Source organism: Protomyctophum parallelum (assembly GCF_964188405.1).
Source record: "Protomyctophum parallelum genome assembly, chromosome: 10".
NCBI classification, from domain to species: domain Eukaryota; kingdom Metazoa; phylum Chordata; class Actinopteri; order Myctophiformes; family Myctophidae; genus Protomyctophum; species Protomyctophum parallelum.
The window spans coordinates 22,081,374-22,092,656 of NC_139704.1; the positions used below are offsets into that span (position 1 = coordinate 22,081,374).

Consider the following 11,283-nt stretch of genomic DNA (forward strand, 5'->3'; position numbering starts at 1 on the left):
AATATAGTTCAAACCAGATCGTATTAGCCTTGGCATTGGCTGAATTGCAAACGTGCAAACGCAGCTTTTTGAACGTGCATTGCATGTCTGCTGCTTTGGCAGAACGACAAAGCAAACGGAAGTGGGACCACTTTATGTAGCCTAAAATTCTGTTAGGAATAATTAATCAGCCTCACAACGGACGTTATATTATAAGCCTATAGGCCTGTGCCATGTGCATCAACGTGTATGTTATATAGGCTATATCATATTCATATAGCTAAGAAAAAATGTCATTCGTTGTCAGGATGAATCAAGACGATAGCCTAATAATAATAATAATAATAGCCCTAAGTGTAATTATTATTATTATTAATAACAACAATTATTACAATTATTATTTGTATAATAGGTTTGTTATTATAGGCATATTAACGTTCAACTGCAGTATTGTATTATATCGGTTATCATTTAGCCTTAAAACAAGCCATTAATTGAATATAGCATACCCATTAACCATTTTTGTGCCCCGACATTTTAATGCACTTGCCTATATATTTTTAATGTTTGAGATAATAGGCTGCGTATATTTCAGATAAATGTTTAGCCTATACAATTCACTTAGGGCATCATGATTGTTGAAATTTGAAAATAGACGAATAAGCAGTGCCTGAAATATCCTAGGCTCCACGCACTACACAACACTTGAATTGAAATGTTATCTTATTTCCCACACACTCGGGCTATATTATCTTATCCGTGCATGTCTTATTCAGGAAACCCATGATATGTGTAATCTCTGTAAACTCCTCCAAAGTAAGTGACGATGGGACGAATGGTCCCTAAGTGTGTCCAAACGGAAACAACAGTTATTATCAAATCACTATCAATTATCGTGAGCCCGTGCAATGAATGGACACGCCAGATTTTAATACTAAATTAAAATTACGTTTTTACTTTTAGTATATGCATATGTTTTTTTCCCCCTGTGACGGATTGTTAGACTGATGGGTTCTTATAGCTTATGGTCCTTGATGACTTTGTCTATTGTATTTGCTGTACCATGTGTTGTTCATGCTGTTTATAAATCGCTCTGGATTATAAGAGCGTCTTCAAAAAGCCTAAATTGTAAATTTGTATGATATCCTATAGGTATATATATATAGGCAGGCTACATGCACACACACAGAAATTGGCTCAGCGGTTCTTTGGGATGGTTGGTTGCTATATACAAATACTGCATGTTAGGCTACCCCGTGCTATACTCATGGTTTTCTGAGCTAAAGTTAGGTCCATTATGGAAGATAAGGGATTCATATATAGAGATAGGAGCTATAGCGTTAAAGAGTTCCCCAAGCAATTACAATCCAAATAACATGCATTTTTAGCACCGTTTCCGTTGAATGTGTATATGATTATACAAGCATGCAATCAAAACTCCCTTACCTGAGACAATCTGGAAGGCTATATAGGGTTTCGATGATGTCAACATTATTTCATCAGATTATTTCATCAGCATTTATGGTGTAGTAGAGAGAGAGAGAGAGAGAGAGGGAGAGAGAGGGAGAGAGAGAGAGAGAGAGAGAGAGAGAGAGAGAGAGAGAGAGAGAGAGAGAGAGAGAGAGAGAGAGAGATGGGACTTGCTCCCCTTGTCATCATCAATCCCTCCCCCGCATCAAGCCCAATTCAGTCGTGCTGCAGCCAGCGACGGTGTCACTTTACGAAAAATATAGACGACCTATACAAGTCCACAGCAGCGCGTCACATTATAGTGAGCAGCGACTCGTTGAGATCTATTATCTCGGCTATTTTTTCGCCATGCATGCGCCGTGATGCACGCGACACACCGTCGCACGACGAAGCATATAAAACTATCCGCCGGGCGGCGTCATTGAAAAGGGAGAGGGGACTGACTGCGCCTGCTGTCTCTCTCGCTCTCTTTCCGCTGCAGCTGAGCTGAATCCAGCCAACCAAACAGGACCGACCGTCTCTCTCTCTCTCTCTCTCTCTCTCTCTCTCTCTCTCTCTCTCTCTCTCTCTCTCTCTCTCTCTCTCTCTCTCTCTCAGCCCCAGCCTGGAGCCAAAAAGAGAAGGGATGTCACATCTCAAAGCGAGCCAGTTCTCTTCTTCGGTCTCCATGAATCATATAATCACGGCGCGCGACCATTTTTTACCTTTACGCAAGGTTCACCGTCGTGCGCTTCCATTGCACGGGTTCCGGGGACAGACAGACAGACAGGACAGTGGCGGGTTTGTTGTTGTCTCAATTTAAATAACAGCCTATAATAACCTTGTCTGCGGGGGACGGAGCGCAGACTTCTTTCTTCGATGTCTTATTATTTCGCCGCGGGACCGTCAGCGTCACGGTCAACCTCCCCGCTTAACTGACTGATGGTAATAATGCTGCCCAGCCCGGTCATAACTTCATCCACCACGCCTTTCTCCGTCAAGGACATCTTGAAGCTGGAGTTACAGCAGTCCCAGCAGCAGCAACAGCAGCTGTTGTTCTCTCGGCTGCAGCAGGGTTTCGCCCACCAGCAGCCCCCGGGAGCTCTGCTGCAGCGCTCCTATTCACCCCCGTCCTGCATGCTGGCCGGCCGGGACAGGGACAGGGACAGCACCCCCAGCCCCGGCTCCGGCTCCCAGGGCCTGTCGGAGAGCGAGGAGAGGATGTCCTCCTCCTCCTACCTCAACCCGCTGTCCGCGGTGCAGGAGCGGCTCGCTCGGTCAGCTCTGCCGGGAGAGCTGTTCACAAACTCGGCGCTGCAGCAGGCGGGGCAGCATGGGGGGCACCCGGCAGACCTGCGTCTGGAGACCGAGCAGGAGAACCTAGACACCAGTGAGTATAGCCTATAGCTTTTATTTTATTTTAGTTCATTTGAATTGATGGGCAAATTAATCATAAATTCATATCCATGCATCTCCTTTTAATCCAAATTGATTTTTAGATTGAAATAGGGATTTTGGTATAGGTCTATAGCCCATAACTGCATGTGATCATGCAGCCACATGATTAGTTAGGAATTGTAAAATATAGCCTGTATTTGCCAAATAATGTAATTAGTCTACTTTGCAGGAGACGCTAAAAAATATTGCTGAAATATGTGTTCCATTGTTGCTTGTGCTATTGCTCATTCTCCTCTTAATTGATAACAATTTGTGTTAACAACCATGGGGTTTTCCTATAGCAGTGCATGCATTGCATTGTATATAAGGTGTTATTAGCATGGCAGCAAAGTATAAAGTGTTAATTTATCGTAATAACTCTGAGAGTATACAAATGTAACCAAATGCACCCTATATGTGCATTTGGTTACATTTGTATACTGAGAGTAATATTTTGTTTAGTTGTACGACTGTTGAATGTGTATTGGACCGCAATGGAAACACATAAGCCTCTGGCTTTTTGTGTCATCCATTCGGCGCGTTTTTAACTCTGCATGCCTGCACGCGCCTTTAATCAATGAAGCACTCAATCAATCAAACAATCAATCAAAAAACTATTGTCCCCGCATGCAGAGAGCAGCAGCGGTGTCGCCGCGATGCGAGGAAGCGACATGGACGGCGACATGGACCCCGCCGGGGAGGAGGAGGTGAAGGCCGGCGGCAACAAGCAGCAGAGGACCCGCAGGAAGCCCCGCGTGCTCTTCTCCCAGGCGCAGGTGTTCGAGCTGGAGCGGCGCTTCAAGCAGCAGCGCTACCTGTCCGCCCCGGAGCGGGAGCACCTGGCCGCGTCGCTGAAGCTCACCTCCACGCAGGTCAAGATCTGGTTCCAGAACCGGAGGTACAAGTGCAAGCGGCAGCGGCAGGACAAGAGTCTGGAGATGGCCGGCCAGCATCACCACGCGCACCACCACCACCACCACGCACACCACCACCCGCCGCCGCCCAGGCGAGTGGCGGTCCCGGTGCTGGTCCGGGACGGGAAGCCTTGCCTCGCCGCCGCCGCCGGAGCCCAAAACTATAACACCTCGTACGCGGTGGCGGCGGCGGCTCCGAACCCCTGCTATGGCTACAACGCCTACCCGCCGTACACCTACAACAATTCGGTCTATTCGAACACTTATTCGTGCACGTATTCCAGTCTACCCACTTTGACGCCGAGCAACACGACCGCGAACGCGTTTATGAATATGAATTTGGGGAACCTCGGCGGCGCACAGTCTCAGAGCCAGGCTCCCCAAGCTCCGGTAGTCACGCCCTGCCAAGGAACTCTGCAGGGCATCCGGGCATGGTAGCCTCAGACAGTGTTATTAAATATGTTGTATAACCTACATAATTTCAGTATGGAGCCACAATCACACGTTTGATTCGACAACCTTCCTGGCTTGGAAGTTGGAAGCACCCAGAGAATCATGCAGGACACGCATTGCGACTCATAGCCTATCCCAGAGGCGTTCACTTGGCGATAAAGTAAATTACTTTCTGCTTATGGCAGAAAAGGACGCATGCAAGGAATATAATAGTCAGAGAAATAACCACCCAGTGACATATAGGCATACTGACATCTATTCACTTTTCGAACATATAGGATATGTCATCAAACCAATACATTACAGGTGGCGGTGGCCTTCTGTCTTGACTTTGGGGACTAGCCTACTGTCGCTTGGACTATAGTTTTCCTGCGGAGCCAAATCGGACGTATACACTCAGTAAAAAGGTTGTCAAACTACATTGTAAAATTATCAGTGTTAATTTAATAGAAATTTTGATATTAACGCAGATGGTTTTAGATGGCCGATGGCGTATAGCTTAGGTTAAACGTGATATGAAAGTTGCCAATATAAGATTGTATATGCGCAATTTGACGTATTGTTGTTTTACAACATGACCATGTGCAGCTGATGAACAAAATGATGAAATTCATCCCTGACCAGAATAGGCTACACATCAAATTAAATGTTTGTTTTCGTCAATAAAATAAATTGCATTGTATTTTTGCTTTTTTATTTTATTTGAAATCTGATATAGGCTATAAAGTTTAAAATCTTTACATAAAGCACAAATTAGATTTACATTTGATTTTAGCCATAGCAGATGTATAGTATTAAACAGTGAGTAATGTGAATCAAGTAAAACTGATGACTGTTTCATAGTATTTCATGTAAGAAATGTTCAATAACATTTCATATTCATATCTGCATTGTGCCTTTCAAATTTGCTGTGTGTGTGTGTGTGTGTGTGTGTGTGTGTGTGTGTGTGTGTGTGTGTGTGTGTGTGTGTGTGTGTGTGCGTGCGTGCGTGCGTGCGTGCGTGTGCGTGCGTGCGTGCGTGCTTTTTATATGCTCATTAAACCATAATTGTTTTACCCAAAAGGGGGGTGCAGGGGAGGGATATTTAACCCTATATGCTCAGACTTTTCCAACAGCAGTGAATTCTGTTTTCTGTTGAATTGCCATCTCATATTCTCATTATGCTATTATTAATTTAATTTAAATTGTACATTATATTGTACATTTAAATAAGAGTATAGCTAATAGAAAGTATTCCTTAAGGATATTCTCTCCAGCCAAATGCCGTTTTCCTGTGAGAACTCTTGTAGCAGACAGACAGACAGACAGACAGACAGACAGACGTGGCTCTGAGACAAGAAGCAGAAGCAGAGAGAATGTGGTGTCCGCTCAGGACATTAACCAGACGGAGAGGAGTCAGAGGAGTCACTCACGACAAGCTCACTTTAGTCTGGTCACTCACTCACTCAGTCAGTTCTGCGGGGCTTTGCCCTGCATGTTTACTATTTTTAGTAGTATAGCGTCATAGACTATAGGCTACTAATGTAATTATGATTATAGGATTATTATTATTATTATTATTATTAGTAGTAGTAGTAGCAGCCTAGTAGTAGTAGTAGTGTAGTGTAGTGTAGTAGTAGTAGTATTAGTAGTAGTATAGTAGTAGTAGTGTAGTAGTAGTAGGCTAAAGTATAGTAATGTAGCATTCATATTAAGCCAAATCACAATGTTTTAAAAGGAACCCTGGCTAATAAATACATTATAATTAAAAACACTTTAAATATTTTATTTATTTCATAAATACATAATCTTTCACTCAATAGGAACTGCTCCTGTCGCAAGTTGATGATGTCATATGTCTTAAGTTATGGTCCAGTTATTTATATTTGAGTTGTAGAGGGCAGGTATAATGTTTTAAGGCATATTTGTCTCATTATAGCCAGGGATCCTTTTAAGACAGACAAAAGCACTGCAGACAGCAGTGAACAAAATTTAATGTTTTTTAAAACATCAGCACACAACACACACACACACACACACACACACACACACACACACACACACACACACACACACACACACACACACACACACACACACACACACACACGGTCTAATTGGAGTCAATAGGGCTAAACAAACGCCCCCTCCTCCTATAGGCACGGTCCGAATAGCAGACGCTATTAATGGAGATGAATGGCAGCGTAAACAAAGTGTTTGTCTCCTCTCTGCCGATAGATAGCCTTCATGCCGGATTGCCGGCCACTTCCCCTGGCTACTGGCTACTGCGCTGCCGGTACAACATACCTGGTGTCAGGGCCTTAAGTGCCAGAGAGTCCCCAGTGTAAACAGAGCTGGCGACAGGACGGCTGTGCCTCGGGACGCCGGCCTGCACACACACAGTGAGAGAGCAGTGATTGCTATCTATCTGGCTCAGCTCATCCTCCTCCTATATAGAATAGGCGTGGAGGACTTTTTCCAAAAACAACACACCACCATCCCATGGTAACCAAGTAGCCTATAGGCTATAGCCTATATTCCCGAGCAGTGCGGACGGACCACTTTTATGGTTCACAACTCGAGGCAAAATCCCAGTTTATTTTCCTGCAATTAAAAAATATACATATTCAAAAGGTTTTTTTCTTTTGTTAAGATATTTGAAATTATTCCATTCATTCATTTATTCAAGAATTTATTCAATAAATGGCAAAGGTATTTGGTGTCTGGCCGGGATACAGAAATACAATCAGTTAATTAAGCTCCATAAAAAATAGTAAATCTGATCTGCAGGCATAGGCTAACAAGGTGCGAGCAATTTTAGAAGATTTATGGAATTAAAATAAATACATATAGCTATTGTTGAAAACTTCTGAAACGTGTTTGTATTATATATATATATATATATATATATTGTTATTTTATTTTATTTTAATTGTAGGATACATAAAGCAAACATGGAATGTTTACACACGACATGTCTTGTCATTTCAATAATGATGTTATTTCAATTATTGTAATATATAGGCCACTGGGGGGAAATAATTAACATGGCAACACAATGACCACCGATTATCGAAAGAAAGGAGACAATTATTAACAAAGGCATTTTCTTCATCTTTTTGTTGTTGTTGAACTGACGTGATCCGGGATAGGGAAACACACACACACACACACACACACACACACACACACACACACACACACACACACACACACACACACACACACACACACACACACACACACACACACACACACACACACACACACACACACACACACACACACACACACACACACACACACACACACACACACACACACAATAATCCTCATTCTGAACCCCTGCAGCTTTTACTTTGCTCTGCAGCATTTCTGTGATTTCGTCTATAGTCTGCGTGTTTTAACACTCCTGCTGCAAGAAGAGATGTTTCTCTGTTTAGTCAGAAGAAGAAAGAAGAAAAAGAAAAAGCAAGGAGGATCACTATCTGTCAACACATCACATCAATGAAGGGTAGATCTGATTGCGTAACGTGTAGGCGTGCGTGCGCACGCGCGCGAGTGCGTGTGTGTGGGTGTGTGTGTGTGCGTGTGTGTGTGTGTGTCTGTGTGAGGACAGACAGACAGACAGACAGACAGACAGACAGACAGACAGACAGACAGACAGACAGACAGACAGACAGACAGACAGACAGACAGACAGACAGACAGACAACTTTAGTTTTGTTTAGAGTAATGGACCACACGGTGGCGCTATTTACCTCTTAGTCCCTAGTAGCCTATATGCTGTCTGCCATCCTGCATGACTATCTGGCTGCAAGCAATAATGATTATAGGATTATAGATGGGCCATGATTATAATCTCCCGTCAATATCAATTATTCAATTACTCCTTGTCCTGTAATTGTCCTAAAATAATGCTAATTGGACATAATTATTCTTGATTGGTCAATTTGGTCCATTAAAATTGTTGGCCTGCCGCCTGTCATATGTCAAGTATGCTACGACTGCGTTTACCAATCAGCGACAATTTATTTTAATTACTTTTTTAACTATAAGTGTGGACTGTGGCCAGGATCAAGATTTTGTGCAATTATGCATGCCTATGTTGGATATAGGCCTAAATCACAATAAACTTATCTAAGCTTTATAGACAAGGCCACAAGTAAATAAAAACATGCATGTACAGTAAGCACTGCTCGTTTTTTTTGTTTTTGTTTTGTTTTGACTGATGCTATGGTGTTTTCTCTGTTTTTTTATCGGTGGAATGCACATCTTCCATATCCTTAATTCATATCAAGTCTTCAAGAACAATAAACACGTATAGGACTATAACTTGGGCCAATTTGTCTGGTTTTAGACTCCTGTGCACACACAGCAAAATCATCTTTATATATTAATTTCCCAAAGTGAATAACCACATAAATCAATCAGGGTTAACCACTTAAGCCCTATATTCTTATAGTAAAAAGGTACCATATAGCGAGTTTACAACAACTTATATCGGTATAGCCTACTAGTTTTGTCCCGGCTACACCAAAGCTTCGCTGGAAATCTCCCATCTACGAACGACACTGATAAAGGGGCGGTATCAAGGAGGGCGGGGCCCAGTGAGACAGCCAATGAGCGGCTGCCTGGGGCTGCAGTCTTCTTAACACAGTCTTGACACGGTGTGTGTATGACACTACATCAACACGCCGGGAGAGGGACCATGATGCAGCTCTCCACCACAATTAAATCACACAAGGCATGAAGCGGTCGCGTTTAATAAACCATCGCATTGATGACGAGGGATCGTTTGCTTCTGATGTGGATCTGTGTGACAGTGTGACTGTGAAGTGAGCGCATCACGCAGGCACATACATCATACTTGACCGGCCTCCTCCTCCCGGCGCGGCTATGATGACTCTAAACGTGTCCCCTTTCTCCATCACCGACATCCTGCTGGATGCCCCCGGCCGGTCCAAGAGGATTAAGCCCCAGCATCATCATCATCATCATCATCACCACCACCATCCAGGGAACCCGGCGGCGTTACTGCAGCTCCGCGCGGCGTCAAACGACCCGAACACCTGCTGCGACAGCGGCGGAGGGTCCGGCGGGCTGCTGCAGGAGAGAGGTACCGGCACCAGGGGGGCTTTTAAGGGACTTGGCTTATTGCCTCTTGAAGATCATGTGAATAATAAGACCCGCCGTGTCCACCTGGGATCCAGAAACAACACCCCGCCATCTGAGACCTGCAGCGAGGAATCCACGACGGGGGATGAGACTGAATACATTGCGCGCAGAGAAGGTGAGGCATTTTGTTATTGTTGTCCAGTCAAGTGTGGTGTGGACCCTGCTGTAAACATGTGTAATGCTTAATCATGCTGTCGTCCACCACAGTAACAGTTTTTGTATTGACTTGCATTTGAAATGTAGTGTATCCATTCTGCATACTGTGAAATAAATAAAACAAAATCAATCAATTCAATCAGTCCTCCATTTGAGAGACACACAGAGAGAGAGAGAGAGAGAGAGAGAGAGAGAGAGAGAGAGAGAGAGAGAGGGAATCTAAATCACGAGTTTGGACTTTCAACTTAATGTTCATTTAAATTTTAACCTTAGCATAGGCCTTGCTATTTGCCAGAGGAAGGAAGCTTTTAATGGTGTTAATACGATTTTAGACCACTTTGCGTTAAGAAGTGGCCTGCAGCCTTCATTTATGTTTACTGTGAGTTTGTTTCCGCTTGAGCACCGCCACCACATGCCACGAACTGTCTGGAAACTATATATGATGACAGCCAAGTTCAGCCTCAATTATATAACTCAATGAAATAATGAGCAGGTTTCCCATAAGGCAAACTATTCACACGTCAATCAGACTGATGTCTGATTGACGTGTGTCTATAATTTGTGACTTTGAACATGCTGCTTGCTTGTGCATTGAGTTATGAGAAAATATATGATCTTCGGTGAGCGACACCGCCGTACGACGAAGTATAACATGTTCTTATTTGGGGGTCCTTCATGCCAGATCTCACCACAAGGCCTTATTATTATTATTATTATTATTATTATTATTATTATTTTGTCTTCTTCTCACAGACACTGCAGACAACAAGCGACCTCACTGTCCAAGCGGCGACGAGGAGCGAGAGACGGGCCACTTCGGAGCCGACGAGCAGCGCTCCAAACCCGGCAACAAGAAGCGCTCCAGGGCGGCCTTCTCCCACGCGCAGGTCTACGAGCTGGAGCGCCGCTTCAACGTGCAGCGGTACCTCTCCGGCCCCGAGCGGGCCGACCTGGCCGGCGCCCTGAAGCTCACCGAGACCCAGGTGAAGATCTGGTTCCAGAACCGGAGATACAAAACCAAGCGGCGGCAAATGGCGGCAGAGTTGGCCGCGTGCGGCGGCGGCGGCGGCGGCTCCATCATCGCGCCCCACCCGGCCGCCGTGATGGCGAAGAAAGTGGCGGTGAAGGTTCTGGTAAAGGACAACCAGAAACAGTACCGGGTCAACGGACTGCAGGGCCCCGTGCCCGGTCCCACTCCCACGGGCCTGCAGCCACTGTACCAGTGCTTTCAGTACCACCACCCTCCGTACTTCACTTTCACACCCTGGATGGCAAACAGCACTTTATGTGGAGCAGGGTCAGGGATGCATTGAAGAGAAGACTATAAGCGATTGGAGTCTATTATAGCCTGCACTCGAGAGGCAAGAGGCCGAATGTAGGCCTACACTGTACAAATCCTCAGCGTCCATTTAACTCCGAGAGACGTGCAGGACAAATATACAGTATATACAAACCAAACGGGTCCATTTTGGTTGCATTTGTATTTTGTAGCCTGTCCTGCACAATTGGAGTTTAATACAAAGGGACATAAATGAACACTGATGTGATACCTATTACTCCGGATTCGGCATTCTAGACAATAATGGACACGTATGTTGTATACATTTGAGTCATAGGCCTATTCAACAAATAGGCAACGCTGTCCTATAATTCTTTTTTTATATTTAAAAGTAATGGTTGGGTATAGTCTATACTTTAATTACGCACTAAATGTCGACATTAAATCCCAATAAACACA

The 11,283-nt window shown here is 44.3% G+C and overlaps 2 protein-coding genes across 2 annotated transcripts; both read left to right on the forward strand.

The window, feature by feature from the left end:
* The first annotated feature begins 1,687 nt into the window (after positions 1–1,687).
* Positions 1,688–4,925, forward strand: nkx2.3 (NK2 homeobox 3). Its single transcript, XM_083774533.1, has 2 exons — positions 1,688–2,818; positions 3,499–4,925. Exons 1-2 carry the CDS (start codon positions 2,371–2,373, stop codon positions 4,215–4,217), a joined length of 1,167 nt encoding a protein of 388 aa, XP_083630659.1. The 5' UTR covers positions 1,688–2,370; the 3' UTR covers positions 4,218–4,925.
* A 3,960-nt stretch (positions 4,926–8,885) lies between these two features.
* nkx3.3 (NK3 homeobox 3) lies at positions 8,886–11,022 on the forward strand. The gene is made up of 2 exons (XM_083774652.1): positions 8,886–9,504; positions 10,299–11,022. Exons 1-2 carry the CDS (start codon positions 9,111–9,113, stop codon positions 10,856–10,858), a joined length of 954 nt encoding a protein of 317 aa, XP_083630778.1. The 5' UTR covers positions 8,886–9,110; the 3' UTR covers positions 10,859–11,022.
* The last annotated feature ends 261 nt before the right edge of the window (positions 11,023–11,283 follow it).

What these genes read in the sequence shown, in the direction of transcription:
- nkx2.3 (XM_083774533.1), top strand. Translation starts at nt 2,371, where the DNA reads ATGGTAATAATGCTGCCCAGCCCGGTCATAACTTCATCCACCACGCCT. An exon ending in GCAGGAGAACCTAGACACCA is followed by an intron (nt 2,819 to 3,498) that starts GTGAGTATAGCC and finishes CCCCGCATGCAG; the next exon opens with AGAGCAGCAGCGGTGTCGCC.
- nkx3.3 (XM_083774652.1), top strand. Translation starts at nt 9,111, where the DNA reads ATGATGACTCTAAACGTGTCCCCTTTCTCCATCACCGACATCCTGCTG. An exon ending in ATACATTGCGCGCAGAGAAG is followed by an intron (nt 9,505 to 10,298) that starts GTGAGGCATTTT and finishes TTCTTCTCACAG; the next exon opens with ACACTGCAGACAACAAGCGA.